The 23704-nt window shown below is 41.9% G+C and overlaps 1 protein-coding gene across 6 annotated transcripts in view; it reads right to left on the bottom strand.

The window, feature by feature from the left end:
- Positions 1-10371, bottom strand: part of npepps (aminopeptidase puromycin sensitive) — a 215139-nt gene extending 204768 nt beyond the window's left edge. For 4 of the 6 annotated variants that reach the window (XM_047043669.1, XM_047043671.1, XM_047043673.1 and 1 more), the window contains exons 1-3: positions 10016-10370; positions 8616-8706; positions 8384-8461 (exon numbers count right to left, since the gene is read on the bottom strand). In XM_047043669.1, coding sequence (XP_046899625.1) covers positions 8384-8461; positions 8616-8706; positions 10016-10138 — 292 coding nt within the window. In that variant the 5' untranslated portion in view covers positions 10139-10370. Of the gene's footprint in view, positions 1-8383; positions 8462-8615; positions 8707-10015 lie in introns of all 6 variants that reach the window. The other 2 variants (XM_047043674.1, XM_047043670.1) reach the window with 2 other exon arrangements.
- Between the last annotated feature and the right edge of the window lie 13333 nt (positions 10372-23704).

Here is a 23704-nt window from a genome sequence, read left to right as displayed (position 1 = left end):
AGTTTGCTTCATTCATACTGGTCGGCGTCTACATGCCCCCTCAGGCTAGCGCCAACGAGGCTCAACGTGTACTCGCAAACCAGATATTGTGCGTGGAGCATGAAAATCCAGATTCCTTGGTTATTGTGCTAGGCAACTTTAACAAAGGCAATCTCACTCAAGAACTCCCCAAATACAGACAATTCATCAAATGCCCTACCAGAGAAGAGAACACTTTGGATCACTGCTACTCTACTATCAGTAAAGCATACCATGCGGTTCCCCGAGCACTGGGTCACTCAGACCACGCCATTGTCCACCTGATTCCTGCATACAGGCAGAAGCTTAAGCGCTGTAAGCCTGATGTGAGGACCTCGAAACTGTGGACCAGTGAGGCTATGGAGGAACTGCGGGCGTGCTTGGACTGAACTGACTGGGACTTGTTCGTGACTGCTACCAATAGTCTTGATGAGCTCACGGAGGCTGTGACATCATACATCAGCTTCTGTCAGGACTGCTGTATACCAATACGCACCAGGATGAGCTACAACAACAACAAACCCTGGTTTACAGCTAAACTCAGAAGGCTGAGGCTGGACAAAGAGGCAGCGTTTAGGAGTGGGGACAGATTCAAGGAGTCGAAGAACAGGTTTAGCAAGCTGGTGAGAGAGGCTAAACGACTGTACTCGCAGAGACTGGAACACCAATTCTCTGCTAACGACTCTGCTTCTGTCTGGAGAGTCCTCAGGCAGATCACCAACTTCAAGCCCAGAGCTCCCCACTCCACTAACGACTCCCGCCTGGCCAACGACCTGAATGAGTTCTACTGTAGATTTGAAAGACAATTGGACAGTCCTGAACAACCCCTTTCCACCCGTGAGGCCCCCCCCTTCCCCCATCTACAGTGACGACCCTCTCCATTCAGGAGAGAGAAGTTAACAAACTGTTCAAGAGACAGAACCCCCGCAAAGCAGCCGGGCCGGACTCTGTCTCTCCAGCCACCCTCAAGAACTGCGCAGACCAGCTGTCTCCGGTGTTTACCTACATCTTCAACACCTCCCTGGAGACATGCCATGTGCCAGCCTGTCTCAAGTCCTCCACCATCATCCCTGTGCCCAAAAAGCCCAGGCCAACTGGACATAATGACTACAGACCCGTCGCCCCGACCTCTGTGGTAATGAAGTCTTTTGAGCGCCTGGTGCTAGCACACCTAAAATCCATCACAGACCCTCTACTGGACCCCCTGCAGTTTGCCTACAGAGCCAACAGGTCTGTGGACGATGCAGTTAACATGGCCCTCCACTTCACCCTACAGCACCTGGACTCCCCAGCATCCTACGCCAGGATCCTGTTTGTGGACTTCAGCTCTGCCTTTAATACCATCATCCCCGCTCTGCTTCAGGACAAGCTCTTCCAGCTGAACGTGCCTGACTCCACCTGCAGGTGGATCACAGACTTCCTGTCTGACAGGAAGCAGTGCGTTAAGCTGGGAACACAAGTCTCTGATTCCCGGTCCATCAGCACTGGATCTCCCCAGGGCTGCGTCCTTTCTCCTCTGCTCTTCTCCCTGTACACCAACAGCTGCACCTCCAGTCATCCGTCCGTCAAACTCCTGAAGTTTGCGGACAACACCACCCTCATTGGGCTCATCTCTGGTGGAGATTAGTCTGATTATAGGTGGGAAGCAGACAACCTGGTGACCTGGTGCAGCCAGAACAACCTAGAGCTCAATGCTCTCAAGACAGTGGAGATGGTTGTGGACTTCAGGAAGAACACAGCCCCACTCACCCCCATCACCCTGTGTGACTCCCCAGTCAACACTGTGGAGTCCTTCCGCTTCCAGGGCACTAACCTCTCCCAGGACTTCAAGTGGGAACTGAACATCAGCTCCCTCACAAAGAAAGCACAACAGAGGATGTACTTCTTGCGGCAGCTGAAGAAATTCAACCTGCCAAAGTCGATGATGGTGCACTTCTACACAGCCATCATTGAGTCCATCCTCACCTCCTCCATCACCGTCTGGTACGCTGCTGCCACTGCTAAGGACAAGAGCGGGCTGCAGCGTATCATCCGCTCTGCGGAGAAAGTGATTGGCTGCAATCTGCCTTCCCCTCGAGGACCTGCACACCTCGAGGACCCTGAGGCGAGCGAAGAAGATTGTGGCCGACTCCTCCTACCCTGGACACTCCCTGTTTCAATCACTCCCCTCCGGCAGAAGGCTGCGGTCCATCAGGACCAAAACCTCACGCCACACAAACAGTTTCTTCCCTTCCGCTGTAGGCCTCCTCAACAAGGCCAAGAGCTCACACTGACTGAATGTCTTAAAATTATCTACATTTTGCACTACATTCAATTCCTGTATTATTTGATTGTATTTTATATTGTAAATTGGCAACTTATATTTTATTGTATATTTTATTTTAATTGTATTCCACTTAGTATTGCTAGTACTCCACTTAGTATCGCTAGTTTATGCATCATTCCACTTAATATTGCTAGTTTATGTATCCTTAGTATAGTTAGACCACATTTAAATTTAAGATTCCTATATGTTTATTGTATGCACCTCCCTGCCAAAACAAATTCCGTGTCTGTGTAAACATTCATGGCGAATAAACCCATTTCTGAGACTTAAATGTCAAAAATGCAGTGTGGAAAAGTGTATCCATGCAAGCAAAGATGCCAGGTTGGGTACAATTGTGAAATGTCTATTGTAGGCCAACAGAATTGAGTATTCAGTCATGTAATACATTTGATATAGCTATATCACTACAAATAATGAACTAAGTTTTCTTGCGATCCCTTTAATGTACTGTTGAAAGCTATACATTAGCTCTTCTTCTGTGCGCAACACTGCAAAAGTTGGACAAATTCAACCCATGTGACACCTGCCATACCCCATCCAAATCTGACCAAGTGTGGTAGATTAGCTGAAACAGTTAGAATTATATTCTATTGAAACGAATGGACAAAAAATTAAGAAATATGAATATATCGTGATGTACACTACTGGTCAAAAGTTTTAGAACACCTCAATTTTTGCTGTTTTTTATGAAATTTACGCAGTTCAATGTCTCAATGTACTCTGAAATTAAAGCATAGAACAAATAAACAATTGGAGATAAAAAAAAGATATCATGGAATCGTTTTGTTTAACAAAATGTAATCTACATTTTGGACTCAAAGTAGCCACTTTTTGCAGATATAACAGCCAAACACACTCAAGGCATTCTTTCTACAATGGAAATCAAATATTGTTCAGAATGTTCTTCCCAACACTGTTGCAGAAGTTCCCACAAATGTGTTGCACTTGTAGGTTGCTTTGCTTTCACCCTTCTGTCTAGCTCATCCCGAACTAGCTCGATGGGTTTTAAGTCTGGAGACTACAATTCCATGATTGTATTTTTCTTCTGAGGGTAGTTCTGACATAGCCTGGAGGTATGTTTTGGGTCATTATCTTGCTGGAGGATGAACCTCTGACCAACTAGGCCTATAACAGACTAGCCCCAGACCATCACCCTTCCTCCTCCATGTTTGACAGTTGGTGTCACACACCGAGGAAATATCCTTTCGCCTACTCAATGGCGTACAAACACCCTGCGTGATGAACCAAAGATTTCTAATTTTGTTTCATAGGTCCATAAGACCTTCTTCCAGTCTTCAATAGTCCACATGTGGTGCTTCATGGCCCAGGCAAGCCTCTTTATTTTGCCATCTTAGCAATGGCTTTCTGACTGCCACTCGACCTGTCAAACCTGCAGCTCAAAGTCTTTTCACAGTTGAAACTGAGACTTTCTGACTTCGACCAGTGTTAAGCTGTGCTTGAAGCTGTTGTCCTGTGAGCCGCCTATCATGCAAGCTGTTGACTTTAAGAAACTTGTCTTCTGATTCTGTTCTTGCTTTGGTTCTGCCGAACCTCTTCCTGTCAGAATTTCCTCCAGTTTCCAAGTGCCTTTTGATGGTGTAGGAAACTGTACTCACTGACACCTTGGCTTTCTTTCCAATTTCTAAAAAAGGAAAGACCTACACTTTTAAGGGTTATAATGGTCTGTCTGTCTTCCATTGGTAATTGAAAAACTGTCAAAAAAAAATTTTATTTTATCAAAAAATTAAATTGCAGGAGCAAGTGAAAATTGCGATAAAAAGTTGTGAATTTCCCTCTTTATAGTTTTAATTGAGTTATTGGTTGAAAAATAAGTCATTAACAAACATTCATTAAAGAATAAAACTAGGGTGACCAGAGGTCATCTTTTTCCCGGACATTTCTTTTTGAGACAAAAAATGCGTCCAGCAGGGATTAAAAAATTTTCTGGGATTTTGCCTCGTCGGATATTTGTGTTTCTCTGGGTCTTTCACAAACTATTACGCCCTAACAAGTTTTGTAAAGGCTATCTCCCTTACGTTCCACCTTCTCGCGCGAGCACTGGCTGTAGAATCAGATAGACCGCACCGCACCGCACCGCACCGCACCGCACCGCACACACACACACACACACACACACACACACACACACACACACACACACACACACAGCGAAATGTCCTCTTTTTCACAAACTCAAATCTGGTCCCTAATTAAACCATTGAGAAATGGTCCCCTAAATCAGTGTTTTTCAAAGTCTGCGGATGAAAATTGGGTTGGCAAGTATGTTTTCATAATTTTGTCTTAAGTTTTTGTAAATGACTTCACAACCATTTTCTACCATTTCAAGCTGCTGCTAGGTGCTGTGATCGGACGTACCTGCAGAGGCAGAAGTTTGGAACGATAGCGCACTCACGTGTAGCTCACAGAATATTTAAGTTGAATAAATACGGAGATAAGATAAATAATTTATTAGCAGTACAAAATATAAGGATATATTGCCCTCCTGTCAGTCACCGAACTGAACGCTATAAAACCAGTGCCATCCCGCACGTGGTCAGTCTAGTCCAGCGGTCCCCAACCTTCTTTGCGCCACGGACCGGTTTCATGTCATACATATTTTCACAGACCGGCAGGGACGGACTGGGAGGAAAGATAGGCCATGGACTTGATCCAAACTGGCCCACCAGAACCGGCCCCCGCCACCACAGCTGCCAGCTAATGCATGCACATTCTGGGTTTGATGTGATCCTAGATCGCGACTTTCACATTTAATGTAAGCGTGCGGAGTACTATTTTTTTTTGCTGATTTGAGCGAAAAATTGTTTTTGGAGCTTTATGTTTGAGCTACATGACGTTTTTCAATTGGTAAAACCTTGTCTAATGAATGTGATGTCTTTTTATCTCTTAGGCCGAATCCCAATACTCCCCCTTACCCCTTCCCCTGAGTTTTGCGCGTTCCCGTGAAAGCTAGTGGTGTCCCAACACCCTTTTTGAGCTAGGGGTAGGGCTAAGACGAAGGGGTATACACCCCTTAATACCGATAAATGTCATATTTTCGGCTTAATTAATTGATAAAAAATTATGAGTCTTGTTTTGTGGTATACACAGTCCTGTGCATATATATTTGCAACCATTTTCCTAATTGAAGTGTTTCTAAAAATCACTAGTTTGGTCTGCTAATGTTACAGTGCACAGATTTACAGATTTGCACAACAGTCCCGCATTTCTCTGACTAGCATGTCTACAATTTTAAGTAAACTCCATTAGCAGCGAATTTCGTTTGATATCAGCGCATAACACTACTTGCTTTGGAGATATAGATATGTGCTAGATGACGTACCCGTAACCAAGTGGCGTCCCATTTCTTAGGGATATCAAGTCAAGTCTTGATATGTAGCCCTTACCCCTCAGTTTCGAGGGCCAAGGGTAAACTAAGGGCTAGGGGGTAAGGGGTAAGGGGGAATATTGGGATTCGGCCTTAATCTTTCAGCCCCATATTTACGTTTCTTAGCCTGGTTTTCCATCGTTATATTGTTACTAACTAGCTTTCGATCTGTCAGTCCCACTTTTGTGTAAACGAGCACGGCAGAAAATCCAGTTTCACAAACGATGTTGGAAATAGAAGCAGGGTTTTCAGTGCTTTTGTGGCGATCTCATGATATTCAGCCTTCATCCAAAACACCAGCAGAGTTGTCTCAAACAGGCTTCATTGACTGGTAACTATTGTGGAAGAAATTGCGATTTCCTGTGTCATTACATACTAGTTAGTATGTTCTCATGTAAGCTTGCTATTAATAATAGTAGATTGTGTCCATGTGTCAGGATTAATAGATGTTCGGGATCAGGAGAAAGTACTGCTGAACTCTAGTCTGAGAGTTGTCATGTGTTGGGAGCAGTGAATCTCTTTCTCTGAGACTGTTGTAACGTCATTACTGCCTGACTGTCACTATCTATGTTTACATTCTTGTGCCCTATAAAAGATGGTCCTCCAGCCTTCAGAGCTGAGAGAGACATCATTGAGACCTAAGCCTGGTAGTGTGGTGTCATTTATTGTCAGAGGTCTGGTTCTCTCCCAATCTGCAGATTGATAAATACTTATTAAAATCCAGAACTCAACTGAACTTAGTCACTCCGTTTATGAAGAGACGGACAAAACACTTTCTTCATCACTATCATGTGTCATGTGTCAAGAAGAGACACGCTTGATAGTTACCCATCAATGAAGCCCACAAACTTGCTAAAAATTGAGTACACAAACGTCTTTGCAGAGATTTTTTGCTCAGGGGAAAAGTTTCGCAGAGAAGGAGAGAATCCGGTAATTTTTCAGAATAAAACGTCTTTCAGACTTTGATAATCAATTAAAAGGAAATAATCGTATTGTTTTTTTCTGTGCAGCCCGGTACCAGATGATCCACGGACCGGACCGATGGCTGGGGAACGCTGGTCTAGTCAACTGCTCAGAAGTATCTATCTATGTCCTAATTATCCAAGTATGCGGGCAGGTGTGTTTTATATAGGGTAAAATGGAATGAGAAATGTAATACAAAATGTCTGAAAGGGGTGTATTTATGTAAATGTCCACATTGCCTCAATATCTTTGTGTCAGTAAATCAAATATCATTTTGACTGATGGTTTTCAAACATTATTGGGTTCAAGATGACATCACTCTGAAGTACCATCAACAATTTCACCTTGGTATGTCAAAATATGATTGAATTTTAGTAGTTTAAAATTAGGCTCTTCCCACAGAAGAAACAGCATACTTTTTTATACAGTAACTGAACATGACAATTTTCAACACTGAGAATAGCTCAATGGACAGGGACAGTGACCTGCAAAGTATTAGGTTTTAGGTTTGAATCCAGCTGCAGTCTTTTAGCCTGTCTTAAATTTGAATATCTGTTTAGTTAAACAGGATGACATCATTATGAAATACCACTCGCAATTTCATGCAATTCCACTGAAATATCAACCGCTTCTTAACCTTTGTCCCAAACGCTGACCAAAGCTAATACGGGCCCTTTCTACTCATACATTTTCGGCAGTTGGTGTGTAGCAGAGAGGATAGAGAGGCTGCCTTGTAACCTTATGCTCATGAGTTCAAATCCCCATTCAGCCTATTGTACTTGGCCCAACATTAAGTAGTTTTGCTCTCTTGTTGTCCAACTCTTGACCTTCCACAATGTAAATTTGTATAATATTTTGCCATTTTGCAGAGGAACCTGCATCGCTGCTTGCAGCTATATTCTAACTCTTATTTTTATTATTTTTATTATTAACTAATCACAAACTTTACAGGACTGGGATTTAATTCCACAAGCTGAGGCATTTAAGTGTTATTATTATTTTCAATACTTGTCAATTCCAGTGAAATTTAAGTTTAAGCAACTTGTGCTACAATATGATGCTTTAACAGCTTTTAAGACTTATTTTTGTATTACTTATTTAACCAGGCAGAATCATTAAGAACAAAATTCTTATTTACAAAGATGGCCTGGCAAAAAGCAGAAGCTTTTTGAGGGACAGGGGAAGGGGGCTATGGAATAAAAATAAGGTTAAAAAGCACAACGGCACACAACCACAGCAGTACAACATACAGAGGAAAACTAAAAAAAAGCTACAAAAACAAGCAGGTTAAACAAGGCGGGGCATTTGTACACAGGGAATCAGAGAGGATAAAAATGTTAAAAGCACAAGAACACAAAGCAAGACACAGAGACTATTTACACCAAACAACAACCACAATCAAGACATACACTGACTGGCAGGAATGAACATAGGATACAAGCAGGTGAGAAACAAACAAGGCAAAATTGGTGCTACAGTAGGAGAAATCCGAGCACAGGCTAATGTAAGCTATATTTTAAATAATTAGCTTGAAATTAATGTTAAATATTTAGAGCTCTTTGGTTTTATGATACAGCAAACAAAAGAAACACAACATATATATATTTTGGTATTTCACATTTTGGGGAGAAAAATCTTGCCTGAAAAAAGAAAGGACACCCATTTTTTTCGATAGAAAGGTTTACATTTACCTTTCTGAAGAGCACTAGGGAATGAAAGTGTGACCTTCTCATCCTCATTTTGATAGTTGAATCCTGTAGCATTAATTTCTAAAAATAAAGCAAAATCACGCTGGCACCCTTTAAAGATTATTTATTGATATTAAACTGAGCAGTCATGACGATTCAAGAGATTGTCCAAGTTTTATGGTCATTATATGCACATAAAAGTTATGCCAATTGAGAAATGTAGAAATATTCTCACCCTCACCTTCCCCTCCCTCTGGTGCAAAGGATGCAGTGATAATGTCAATGTCAGCACAGTTCATCACAATTTGATTTGTGGCTTGAATAACCTGTAATGAACAAAACACAATGAGTCGGCAACAAAATAAAACACATTGACATATGTTACAACTGTCAACAGTAACTTAAGGTAATGTTTTTAGGGACTCACAAATTGATAGGACATTTGTCACAGCGAAACCCATGTGATCCAACAGATAAAATAGGCCAAACCATTTTGAACTGAATGACTAAATTGAGCTAGTGGAGCATTTTCATGCTCTGAAGTTACCTGATTTTAGAAATCTATTTATTGAGTAAAAAGGTTGGGATCTTGGGGAGAGGGGGAGTAAATAGTTTGACGCCTTGGCAGATATGTATTTCGTCGTCCATTACATGCGCAGCCAAACACGACTCTTACAAAGTAGGTAAACAGGGGCGGAAAATGAAAGGTCTTGAGGAGGACATTTGCAACTAATGATTTAGCAAACATTAGCTCGTATTCTAATACAATCTGCTGCACTTAGTAGCTCACAGCGGACCTGGCAATATTTAGCTGTTGCCACTCACCTACTGGTTAATAGCTTGTTAACGTATTTGACAAGTTGATGTGTTGTCATCTAGTCTACGTATGTAGCAAACAAATACAAAGGTGAGCTAGCTAGTTTTGGATACAATGAGTAATGTACAGTATAGCTAGACTAGCGAGCCAGCTAGTTAAGGCTACGTGCACTACTACAAGTAGCCTAACAGTACAGTCAGTAGTCAGTAGAGAGTGAATTGCTACAATTGGCAGCAGTTAATTAAAAATAATAATTCAATCACGTTATGTAGCTCCAGCTATCTGGCAACGTAGATGTTAGAGGACCAGTCAACCAACTAAATACTGAAGTCTGGTTTACAGGTTTAAAGTAATCTGACAAGCTAAACTGACAACGAGTTAGCTAGGCTAGCTCCACCCGTTTCTCCTAGCCAACCTGCAGACAGTACAGTAGCCACTGTGTGTACTATACTAGTGGTAGCTAGATTGCTACTGTACATTTATTAACAAACTATTTTCTAACCGTCTACTGTAACAGATAGGAAGCTAGGTATGAGAGTGACACAATATGGTAGACTAACTACGAGTTAGCTAGACTGGTGCTAAAACATTAGCTAAGCGTTAGGTTTTGTTCATCCAGGGGTTTGTTTCACATAAAGGTTAGCTCCAGCTAGCATGTTATTCACTGATTTGCTGCTGTAGCTGACGAACTAGCAGCTGTTAAATAAGCAAGGTTCCGTTGCTTTGGCCACTCAAACTTTGTCATTTAGCCGCACAGTTGGCCTGGCCGTTAGCCACAAAAATAGACTACTACCACAACTTTCATTGCATCCATTTACCTCCACCACCGCCTCCAGCTTGCCCTCAAACGTGAAGTCGATGAGGTCGGGCTTCAAGCACAACCCGTAGTTGACTGGGTAGACGTCTGTGGGCAAACGTATGAAGGGCCTCCTTTCAGGCATGGTGTCTATATTTTGTGTTTGCGCTAGCGAAGACTATACGGTGCAATATGATTACTTTAATTGTTCTGAAGTTAAGCAAATGTACTTTCTAAGATAGTTTACACGATTGATTGCGAAACCTTTCCGCACAGAACTAGTAACATGAAATTCCCAGAAATGCTGCCAGCTACCGTCCTTCCCTCTTACTTCAAATCAACCGTATCAGTCAGAGACAGCGCCGACAGAATGGAAAACGTAATCACGTTGCAGGGAACGGAGCAGGGGGCGTGTCTTAGATTATTATGACATATTTTCCTCTCAATCCAAGTTGTTTAACTCTCCACGAAGGACTGTGCGATTGGAACAAAATTGCAGTATTTTTTTACATTACATTAGCGACTGTATTTGTGATCATTTAAATAACAAACTAGATGTTACAATTTCTGGGGAAATTGTGAGGCGTTGCATCAATTTATTTTACTATATCACCTCAAAACCTATTAATTAACTAGTGCACCGTGCCCGCGATGCAGTTGGTTATTAAGATGTCAGGGAAACACCAAAATACATATTACTTGAACTAAAGATGTGACCGTGATAACATTGGTGACACACACAGAGAGATTACTGGAATTATATATAGGACACAGTTCCTGCAATGATGTAACTAGGTGACACATAGCCTGGCTGCCAGCCCAATTTATCTAGCCTGGCTGCCAGCCCAACTTCTCCCCGCCCAAAAGAAAATTTGGTCGGGAAGTTGGGTCTGGAGGGTCTCGTATTGGGGAGCAACTACAGAAAACCAGAATCTGGGCGAACCAATGAAATTGCCAGGGCGGGCTTTATACGATGATGGACAGATGATCAACAGTAACGTAATCACCCACGTCACAAAACAGCGCTTAGGTTGAATTCGTTTTGAACAAACATGGCTACCGCTGGAGATCTGGGATGTTATGATTCTGCTATCGAGTCTGTTTTAGAAGACATCGACAGCGCATTAATTTTGAAAGAGGAACAGAGAGACGCAATCAAGGCATTTGTCGATGGAAAATATGTTTTTGCCGTCCTTCCTACGGGATTCGGTAAAAGTTTAATTTATCAGCTGCCCTGATGGTCGCGAAGAAGATGGGATACAATGAAAACTTAGTGGCCATTGTGGTTTCTCCTTTTCTTTTGTGGAGTTGTAATCCTAAACGGAGAACTTGTTCGTATATGCATTGCCCTTTATTGTTTCGCTCAAAAAGGTTGACCGTGTGAACAAGTACTCCCCTTACCCTTAAATTAATTTTACAACACCGGCAAAAATCGTTTGTATTCATTCTTCAAGCATACTTCAAGTCTAATTGTAGTTTAGTTCTGTTAACAACAACTATGCGGTGCTTAACATACGTCACATACTCTGTTGCTCTGATTGGTTGTAGATCTATCCAATTGAGCAAAGAGGCATTTGTTTTCTAGGCTCGTTTGAAACACGCCCTGTAGTCAAAGCCCAACGGAGAGTTCTCAGACTCATATTCTGACTAGAATTATGAGTATGACAACGTCAGGCTACAATTTATCCCCGCCCACAAAAAAATTTGGTCGGGAAGTTGGGTCTGGAGGGGCTCGATTGCGGAAAAACTATATCCGAACAGGAGCTGTTCGGACCAATTAAATTGTCAGGGCGGGCTTTATTCGATGATGGACAGATGATCAACAGTAACGTAATCAACAACGTCACCAAAGAACGCTTGGATTGAATTCCTTTTCAACAAACAACATATTCTAAAACTGGTTGTTCCCATCCTTGATTGTGATTGGATATATCGCATTCCATGCCGTTGTAAAATCCAGCATAACCTCACAGGTTGTCCTCATAACATTCTTTAACATTCCATATTACTGCGCATCTAATATTTCTCATTGAAAAAGACGGCAAAGGTGTCCATCTGGCTGTTGCGTGGCAACAATTTATGTAGGAACTATACTTTGTAGTAGCGGAAGAATGACGGTTTATTATTAAACAATTTTGTTTTTCTAATTGTTTTTATTGATGAAACCATATCAAATATTTGTAGTAACAGTTTTAGAAAAGCAATAAGCCCCGCGAGTCCGTGGTTTACGCTGATTTTAGAACAGGTAAGGGGAGTTGTTAGGCACGACGCGAAGCAGAGTGCCGGAACCACCTTACCTGTTCTAAAATCAGCGTAAACCACGGCCTCTTGGGGCTTATTGCTTAATTATGTTGCTCTGATTGGTTGTAGGTCTATCCAATTGAGCGAAGAAGCAGGGCCGGCCCAAGGCATAAGCGAACTAAGCGACTACTAGGGGCCCCCATGGCCACCAGGGGGCCCCCAAGAGCACATTAAGTTACAGCTTAAGTTTAAAATTATATTATGTTAATTGTAACAATACAAATTTGCAATAAACTCAATATTATGTTGACCGGCTGGCAAGGAAAATAATAGCCAACTACTACTGGTTTAATATATTATCTTGGGGGCCTGCCTTTGTCAGCACTCATACAGCAACATAACGTTGTCGATTGTTCGAGAACAGAAAAGATCAGTCGGCAATCGCAATCTGACACGGCAAAAAGCAATGGCACAAAAAAGGACATATTCCTCTGGTACAGAGAAAAGAAAACAGAGGAAGAGAAAAAACTGCAAGATCAAGGTATGTTTGCATGATTAATTACAGTTTTTAACCATAAACATTTACTGTCTAGAGACAGATGCATCAAACAAGCCTTCAACGTTAGCTAGAGCTAACTAGCTATAATTTTAGTGTAACACTTAGACAAGCTATCTTACAAAATATAACAAAAGCTAGATCCCCCCCTTTAAAATTGGCATGTATTTTGCTAGTATGCATTCACCTAGGTGGACTTACCTAGGCGAGTGCATACTAGCTAAATACATTTCAAAATAAATTTCGATTGCCATTGAACTTTGCTATAAGGTAGGTTTGCTAACTAGGCTATGTTGTGAGCTAACATAAGCTGGCTACTTGACAGTTAAGCTCGCTAACAAAGCTAGCATAGAGTAGCTTGCATATATCCTACCCTTTTGGGGTCATTGTAATAATATTCCAATATCATTATGCCTCAATTAGCTAGTTATCGATTAAGAGTTGTGGTTTCAAGTGTACAGGTGGCTTGCTGCTCTGTGAAATCATTTATGTTGTTTAATTAATATTCTGATCCGTCTACTATGTACTCATAGAATCTTCCTAAGAGCACTGTTGAAATATTTTGGAGCTGGGTCTCAACCAATGCCTCCTGCCCCAAGCGCCAGTGCTACAGTTGATGATACAGCAGGTCCGTTATCAACAATCCTATTGATATTGTAGGTATTTAATTTAATATCAGTTTTGTAAGAAATGACAAAATACTGTTTATCTTTAAGTTATTTGGAGTTGAATGTTTTGCACTTTTGCACATTGCTAGTTTAAACCATAAGCTATTAAAGAGGTTAACTTGTGTACAATAGATGCATTGTCTGGTTTATTTAGCTACTTTTCAGTACACAACATTAAGTACACCACTTAGTACTGTATGACTTTGAATACTTACAGTGCGTTCACACTGCATCGACGCGAATCGCTTGCCATCGCTCACCTTCCCACAGTTCACCTCGCTCGGGGGCGTTTCAAACAGATTCATGTAGAATGTAGTTCTCTAAAGTCACTGTTGTAGTTGTAATGGCCAAGTGTGCAGACTTGGGTTTACATACTCGCAACATCGATCAAAATACAACTTGTATACAAAATACAAAACTGTTTAAAGACATACACGTTGACATGTGTAAAAAACTTTTATTATATTACTCAAAGTCTCTGCTAATCTGTCGATATGATAGGGAGTTCCAGCCGGGCTAGCTAGCTTAGCTACAGTAGTTACAGAACGAAGATACGTAATGTCACTAGATTGAATTAGAAAGTACAAGCACCAACAACTTCGGCAACCTTGCGCCATGCATTGTTTTTTTTTATGAACATCTCTGTACAAATACAGCTATGTATCGTACAGGACTGGGTAAGCAGCCACACAAACGATTAGTTTCTCCTCCACCTTGAAACCTAGAAAGCTAGAAATGTTTACCATGGTTGCTACGTTAGGAGAAACAAGAAAACACTCCGGTTGGCCATCGCTAGCGAAAATCGCTCCTCATTTGCATAAAGTTGAGAAAATCTCAACTCTGTCGCGTCGCTACCCACAATGCACCACGCAAGCGATTCGCCTGGCTTCATAGAAAATGAATGGAAAACATGTTGTCGCTCGCATCGCGTCGCTGCAGTGTGAACGCACTGTTAAAGTTCAAATCATCACCTGACCAATCTTGTGGGTTTGCTTCTGTTAAAATAAAAAACTGTATAAGGGTAAAATCAATGTTATGATGTAAGCAACACAACTAATAACATTGCTAGTTAGTGCATTAGATAAATAGTGTGCAAATAATCAAGCATTAAAAATATTCAATAATATTTGCGTCACAGGGGGGGCCCTAAATCAATTCTGCTTAAGGCCCCATAAAGGCTTGGGCCGGCCCTGCGAAGAAGCCTTTGTTTTGGACCAATTAAATTGTCAGGGCGGGCTTTATACGATGATGGACAGATGATCAACAGTAACGTAATCAACAACGTCACCAAAGAGCACATGGGTTGAATTCATTTTCAACAAACAACATATTACGTTGCTCTGATTGGTTGTAGGTCTATCCAATTGAGCTAAGAGGCATTTGTTTTACGAGGTCGGTTGACACACGCCCCATAGTCACAGCCCAAAGGAGAGTTTTCAGACTCATATTCTGACTAGAATTATGAGTATGACAACGTCAGGCTAGGTGACACACAGATTTCTGAAATTATCCACCTTTTTCCTGGTTAGCGAATTTACCCACGATTCATAGCGGGTTTCAACTGGAAGCCGGTTATCGTTTTCCGGTTCGAAGCTTGTGTACGACATGGACTGCGGCTGCATGAAACGACCGGCGAGAGTAGCCGCTTGCAGTCTGGGAGGAGTTGAAAACGGCTCTGTGAAGTCGGACATTCCAGCTTCTCGTGGTTTGCTGCGTTGATGTCAGTCATGGTCGATCAAGCGCTGTTTGCTTATTTACTTTATTTATAATTTAACTTTGTCTTTCCGTTAGTGAAGAGGCTGACTAAAACCCTTTCTTCAACACATTTTTTATGAAATTAAACTTTGAGCGTTGGCGAAACTGAAGGTGTCCGAATATTCCAAAACACGCGTCAAAGTTGTCGTGTGTGAGTCTGGCCAATCATGAAATTGCTGTGTCGTCACTTGAACCCGTGCAGTTGCTCTTGAGAAAATGCGCTCGGCCACACAGCCGGCAGTTCTCAAATCAATCTCACGGTACTTTGATGGCGACGTCACAGTGACGTGTCCTCGCATGAAGTCGGGTCATGTCGAATGCACCTATTGTTTCTCCATGGATGGAGGTGGATACACACCATGAAGTTTTAACAAGTCGTGACGACAGGACCGTAACAGTCCCTCATCCATCGCTCGTGGGAATTTTCTTTACTTAACGTTGTCCCGAAGGCAGAAACGTTTGTGATTGGTTTAATCTGACAATCAATCGCAAGAGAGGAGAGAATTGCAGAGGCGGGGCCTCCATTTTCAATCATTTTCAGTCTTCTGGCGGCATTTTCAGTTGGTATGAAAAGATTGGCTATGTGGCTGTGCTAACATTCAGCGGCTGTAAGCTACTGCCTACTGTTTACTGCATTTACTGTTTCGACATATTAGCCTAACAATAAATTAGGTAATCTGGCTTTCATAACTCAGTGCCAACCCTCTTACTGACATCACCGCACGTCACTGGCTAACGTTAGCTACAGCTTGATGAATTGAGTCATTGAACACAGGAGGAGAGAACGCAACGTTAGCCAGCTAGCTAAAGTTCCGGTGGAAAATTCCAAATGAACATATGCAACATATTTGTTTCAAGCTTGTTTGTTTGCGCGACGCGCGCGCGAGCATTAACCATGGAATTCCCTAACTAGCATCACATCAGGCACATAATTTGCATACATTAGCAGGGGGGGGGAGAAAGTGTCCCGCAGTTGGAGTTGAGGAAGTTGGCAACCCTAGTAAAAATATAATACTACATATGCACATTAGGCCATAAGGTGAACTAGGAAAAAGTGGCTGTTTGAAAATCTCCCCCTAGTGACGTAGATAGGGGGAAGGTTACCTCCCCTCTCTGCTTTGCCCGTCCAGATCATATGGCCCGCCCATGAGAAACTGAGCTACCACCGTGCAAGGGCGAGTGCGATATTGGTTTTTCCTGGAGAGACATCATGGGGGGCAAACAAACGAAGCATAACAGTTGCTCAGTGCTTGGATGTACAAATCAAAACAAAAGTTTTTTTTTAGTTCCTTCATCCAAGCTTCTGCACAACCAGTATCTTAATTTGATTTTCGCTGGAAATGCGCCGACACAACTTCACAAAGTTTTGTATGTCTGCGCCAAACATTTCAGCCTCTACTGTTTCCTTAACTTGAGCCAATACAAAACTGGCCTTGCTGAAATAAAATTCTGGATCATTACTAACTCTCCTTGGTCAAGCTACAAACCTTGGACAAGTAAGTTAACTAACGCTATATCATTTTGTTGCTTTACTGTATGGTTACCTAGCTTGCTACCCTTAGAATGTTGCTGTAACATTAGCTCTGCAGCTAACGAGTTACTGTTGCTAATGTAAAGATAGATGGCATCAAGTATGTGTGTGAATACAAACGCTGTAACGCCAGTTTTGTAGCTACACTTCTTTGTTATTTGGATAACCGTTCTGCTGTTGGTGGTATGGCGCGCGATATCCGCCTTTCTCTTCATTGAAATGACTATGAGTGTGCACCTCTGCAAACCAGGGTGATCAGATGAGAATGGCTAAATTCGAGGCATCTTACAGCAACGGGGGCTACGAGCCATTGCGATACATCCGTTGTAAACATTAGCGCATGTTGCCGCCCCTCTCCTCCTCATTAGCATTTAAAGCTACAGACACCAAAACAGCGCGTTCTGAGGAAAGCTCATTGTGGGACTACTCGTAGTGGCTATAATTCTGCACCATGGCTGAATTTCGGGAAAGAGACTTCAGATACAGTATTAGGGGACCACTAAGGCCTATATAAAAGCATCCAAAAACAGCATTTCATGTCTCCTTTAAAAGTTCTCCGCAAAATATCCTGCAGTTTTTTGTCACGATCCATAAATGTATATGATTGTACATTTAAAACAACGACATTCTAATGCTGCTGGTTTTGCTTGTAACTTTATTTTTATTCATTTTAGCAACACAACATTTTTCTCAAATTGTCATTTATACATGTACCTAAACATTTGAGACAGGTATTGGTGCATTACTATACTCAAGTGTGAATGTAGACCATGAAATATGGTAAATTTGTAGAAAATATGCTTATATTTTATGAATTGGCACCAAGCAAAATTAAACATACACATTGTAAATTTAGCAAAACTGTGATGTTTATACATCAAAATGTTCAGTAGGCACAGTGTAATCACAGAAAGTTCAAAAGAAAGAAGCACACTGGCCCAAGTTGGCTGAAATGACTCAAAATGCTACCCCGTCACTTAATTCTGAATAATGCCAAACATTTGACAATTCTACAATAGATTCATTACAGCTCAAAAACAACCTAAAATACAACACAGCGCATCTTTACTCATCAGTATTATCCCTACTCGTCAGTATCATAGTCATCAGAATCATCTTTACTCATCAGAATCACCCCTACTCATCAGAATCATCCCTACTCATCAGTATCATCCCTACACATCAGAATCATTTTTACCCATCAGTATTATCCCTACTCATTTACATATATTCATTTAGCAGACGCTTTTATCCAAAGCGACTTCAAAGAGAGAACTTTACAAAGTGCATAGGTCACTGATAATAACAACAAGATAGCCCCACAGCATTGCGGGTAGTCAAAAACAAGAAGTACATATTGTGAACAACCAAAAAATAGTGCTAAAGGGAAGAAACCATAAGAGCATGTAGTTAAACAAGTTAAAATTACACAACATTAATCTCTAAGTGCAGGTGTACCTGTAGGAAAGCAATAAAAATAGGATTAACTAAAATAGAATACAACAGTTTAAATCAGCTACCACTAACCAACAAGAGCAACAGTCTAAGCAAGAGTCATTGTGATCCTTGAGGAAACTAGCGTTGGGTTCAGCAAACCATTACTAAGTACCATTGTACTCCCGGAACAAGTGCGTCTTGAGCCTTCTTTTGAAGGTGGAGAGACAGTCCGTGTCTCTGATGGAGGTGGGGAGTTGGTTCCACCACTGGGGTGCCAGGCAGGAGAAGAGCTTGTGCTGGGACCGGGCGGTCTTGAGAGGTGGGACCACCAGGCGGTTGTTTGAAGAATACCGTAGGTGGCGGGTGGGGGTGTAAGGCTGCAGGAGAGACTTGATGTAGTTGGGCGCAGTCCCGTTCACTGCTCGGAAGGTCAGTACCAGGGTCTTGAATCTGATGCGGGCCGTTATGGGTAGCCAGTGGAGGGAGATGAGGAGCGGGGTAACGTGGGAGCGTCTGGGTAGATTGTAGACCAGGCGGGCCGCTGCGTTCTGAATCCTCTGAAGAGGGCGGGGTTGCGCATGCTGGGAGACCGGCGAGCAGCGAGTTGCAGTAGTCCAACTTGGAGAGGACCATTGCTTGGACAAGCAGCTGGGTGGAGTGCTCAGACAGGTATCTCCTGATCTTCCGGATGTTGTAGAGGGTGAATCTACACGACCGGGAGACCGTAACAATGTGGGCCGTGAGGGAGAGCTCGTCATCCATGGTAACCCCAAGGTTCCTGGCAGAGGATGAGGGGGTCACCGTCGCAGATCCCAGGGTCCCTACTCATCAGTATCATCCCTACACATCAGAATCATCTTTACCCATCAGTATTATCCCTACTCATCAGTATCATCAGAATCATCCCTAATCATCAGTAACATCTTTATTCATCGGCAGTGGCGGCTGGTGCATTTATTTCCAGGGGGGGCTATATTGTGCTCCGAAAACAAAAATGCTATCTCAACACCAGAAATCAGTATTTTGGTGCATTCCTAAATGTATTTGCGAATTTGTAAATTGAAGTGTTGAAATTGCACATACTGTGTGTAGCTACCATCAGAGAAGCAACTCTCATATTTAGATCTATTTTACAAGAGAATAATTCATTTTTCAATGAATGAAGAATGTATTTTCTGTTGGTGTATGTCGGTTTATTTCTTGTTATTTAGATAGAACCATGGACAAAAGGGGGAACCTATTTTTTCCGCTTTTAAATTGTTGATTGTTACTGTCAGGATGGGTTTCCCGGTGCACTACATCAAAAGAGACACACGAGGTGCTGTGCTGGTGGCATGTACGAGGCAGTTTACAAGCAAATAAGCCAACGCATATAAGAAGTTAAAGAAGTCAAATACGTTTTATTTTTTAAGAATAAGCTGTCCAAGTTTATTCCTCTTGAGTAAGGAGGCCAGTGAGGTATGTGTTTACCGTCTTAATTGCTTTTCTGTATGTGAACATGTGTAATTAGTCAATTAAGTGTACTTTTCGTATGTGTTTAATGTGCAGTTTATTATTCGTTTTGTATTTACAATTCGTTTATTCTGTGTGGGTTAAAACACTGTTTAAAAAAGTAATGTAAGTTTATGTTTTTACTTTCTTAGTTCTGACGGCATTGTTTGGGAATTAACGCTACAACAAATGTCAGTTGAAACTGATAAACAATTTAGGCTTTCATTTAACCCGAGAGGAGTAACACTGTGTAAATGATAGTGTGTCTGACCACGCTCCTCATGTCAAACATTACAGGAATAATACACAATGTAACATTTTTAAATAAAGTGAAAAGGGCTTTATTCTGTATAAATCTCTAATGTAGGTTATGTCTAAATAATTGTGAATGAAATCTGACAACACAAAACCCTGAGACTATAAACCTATGAACTTGAAATTATGAACACACTAAGGCATAATAGAAAACAAATGTAGAAATTAAATATATACAAACTTAAATGTTATGTAAACTGACTCAAAGCCATATGACAGCCACTTTGTTTAATTTTTTCGTGTTTAACTTTTGTACTGAAATTTTGCCCTTCTCTCCTTGACAGATGAAAATTTCTCGATGACTCTGTGGTTAAAATTGGGGATGTTTTTGATGAGCTTCTTCTCCATAGAGAGCATGGCCAACGCATTGAGACGATCCTGTGACATTGTGTTCCTGAGGAAGGTCTTTATTCTCTTCAGTGTTGAGAAGCACCTCTCCGATTCAGCTGTAGTCATGGGAGTTGTGATGAGGATCTTCAGCAGAGCCACAGTCTCCGAGAAGGTGTCCTGCAGGTTGTTCCCCATGAAGAGCTGGTACAGAGCCACAGCACCACTGCAGTTCTTGAACTCATCAGTGCTGTAGATGAGTGACAGTTCGGTTTTTAGCTTGTTCTTGTTCAGCAGTGGGTAAGCCTCCATGGTGGTGTTCAGTGCTGCCTCAGGGAACTGTTTGTTGTACTGCTGGAATTTGTCTCCCTGCAGCAGTGTAGCACTGATCAGGTGTTTGGTGAACGCAAACCGCTGTTTAGCATGGCCCAAGATGGTGTCACAAACCTCTGTAGCTAACCTCTGAAGTTCCCCTGGGCCCAGCGTGCGGCGTTTCTTGGCCAGCTGCTGCTCAGATACACTCAGGGTAGGGATGGAATTTCTGATGGTTTGTACGTTGTCTGTGAACTGCTGCATGATTCCCTGGACAAAGACTGAGTCTATGGTCCGCTTCTGAAGCTGACTGTAGAGAATGTCCACATGAGGCATGATGGAATGGAAGAGCTTCAGGAAGAAGCTAAAACTATCATCCTCCAGTAGCCTCACAAACCCTCCAGCTTCTCGCATCGTGGTAGGATCAAACTCGCCAGAGTCCCTGATGGCTTCAAAACACTCGAGGAGATCATCTTTGTGCTCAAACACAGTGTTCACAATACGGCTGTGGAAGTTCCATCTTACTGTGCTTGCTCTCGGGAGTCTGTGTGCCACCACTCTATCAAGCACACTGGTTCTCATGGGAGATCTTGAAAAAAAGGTGGAAAATCCAGCCAGGTCAGAGAAGAACTGACTAACTCCAGAAATGTGAGATGTCACCTGCTGCATGATAAGGTTGAGTTGGTGTGCATAGCAGTGGACATAGTGTGCATTTACATACACATCTTGCATTTACATACACATCTTGCACCTTCTTCTGCACACCACCTGTGGCTCCTCTCATCACACTTGCACCATCATAAGCCTGAGCAATAAGCTTGCTCTTCTGGTCATCAGGGAGAATGGAGCTCAACCTATCCAGAAGGGCTGTGGCAATGGAATCAGCTGTGGCTCTCTCGAGCGGTATAAACTCAAAAAACTCTCTTGCACATCATGGGCTTTGTCAATGTAACGGATCACAAGCACCAGTTGACACTGAGTGGAAATGTCCGTAGTTTCTTCAGCTTGGATGGAGAGAAAGTCAGCACTCCTGATTTCGTCGATGATTTCTTCTCTCAAAACTGATAACATACAGTCAAGGAGTTCATTCTGTACGGTTTTTGATGTTCCCTTAAACACAGTAGCAGTCTGCAGATGCTCTTGCAGAACTGCATCTAGTGATGCTACTAAATCTACCAATCCTCTAAAAACACCAGGATTTTCTGAGCTTTCACTCTCATCATGGCCACGCAGGGCTATTTCAAAGGCACCACAGAACTTTACACAGTCTATTATTTTAGACAAGACGTGCCTGTTTTTGTCAACCTCCTCATTGTGCTTACGGATCCCTATTCTGTAGCCTTCATCAAGTTGAGCAGATATTTTTATTTTCCCAAACATGGCTAGTCTCATTGCATTTTCCATGTGGACCCTTGTTTGCTCATGTTTTTTACTTTTTTCTGAAATGTGTTTCAGATCCCTCAATCCTGTCTGGATCCATGCTGGGTCTGATCCTGTCTTTTGAAAAAGGAGGCAGGGAAAACGAAATAAAGCATTTGTTTCTCCACAACCAGTTAGCCAACTTGTCTTGCTATAGCAGGTCCTTGAAAACGACCTAGTGTATTGTCTTCCTCTGTCATTCGACTGTTGCTGAATTAATATGTCAGGCCGATCAGGTCCAAGCTCCTTCACTTTGAGCTTCTCTTGAAAGTTTCTTTTTTCAAAGGGCATATTTTTTAGCGACTTTACTGAATTGTAAGTTTCTGTCATGACGTTAGCTAGCTATCTTTATAACGTTAGAGCTCAATCGGTAGCTAGTTCAGTCAAATAACTTATATTGACTATTGATTATAGTGCTTCTATACTCTTTGGTTCAGTTCTGAGAGAACACCATGACAACGTAAATAAACAACTTCTTAAATGTGTTGAGTGATGTGATTGGATGTGACAGACATAACAAGCCCTATCACAATGTATTTGACAAGCCCTCTAGTAAATCAGCAGTTTGGGGCGCAAGTGTTCTGCGCCCCGGCGAGGTCCTATCTTTTGCATTGAGAAGAGCAAACTACGCATGTACAACTTATAACGACAGTCAATGGGGCTCCTTGGGCGCCAGCCGGAAATACGTAGCCTAACAGCTAACTTAAGACAACGTAGATTTTTTTTCTTCCACATTTTATTGCAGATTCAACATTCTATTAGCTATATAATATTGACTTTAGCTACTCATTAGACATGTTTTTCTTTCTTTTTAAGCCTTATTCAATAAGTTTCAGCTTTCAGGTCGGAATGTGATGCAGCAGTGGTGGGGCGGCGCCCTAGCGCCCTCAATGAGCCGGCCGCTACTGCTCATCGGTATCATCCCTAATCATCAGCATCATCCCTAATCATCAGTATCATCCCTAATCATCAGTATCATCCCTACTCATCAGTATCATCCCTACTCATCAGTATCATCCCTAATCATCAGTAACATCTTTACTCATCAGTATCATCCCTACTCATCAACATCATCTTTCCTCATCAGAATCATCCCTAATCATCAGTATCATCCTTAAGCATCAGTATCATCCCTATTGCTATAGTCAGAGCTGTCATCCCATGTAGCCCTTTCCTCTGTTTCCTGGGTAACATTTGCACAATTTTGGCACCGACAAATCAATACAAGAAAGTCTTGCAGACATACAAAAACATCTTCCACACTCACATTTGCCTTGCTTGCAACTGCAGTGGACTACCTGCAACACACTTTCAGGGGCAGGATTTCTATTCAAGTATTTTATTGACAGATGCACAGAACAACACAAGGTCAGACTGGTCACTGAAAAATCCTTAGGACAAGACAACGCAAAGCAACCTGGCATAACATAACATATAAGTACACAGAACATAGATTACATCAATGATAAGCAAAAATATAATAAACCTCCTAATATTTAATAATATCCAATACAGTATAGTAAACCTCTAAATACACAATACACATAATAACCTATACTAACCTTATAAAACTAAGCTAACCTAATACAAGAAAACAAGTGAAGTACAATAGTGCAATATAGCTGATAGTGCAACCAGTAGCTGAAAGTGGCAGTGTGT

Source organism: Hypomesus transpacificus, chromosome 21 (assembly GCF_021917145.1).
Source record: "Hypomesus transpacificus isolate Combined female chromosome 21, fHypTra1, whole genome shotgun sequence".
Taxonomy (NCBI): domain Eukaryota; kingdom Metazoa; phylum Chordata; class Actinopteri; order Osmeriformes; family Osmeridae; genus Hypomesus; species Hypomesus transpacificus.
This window is presented reverse-complemented; position numbering and strand designations above follow the sequence as displayed.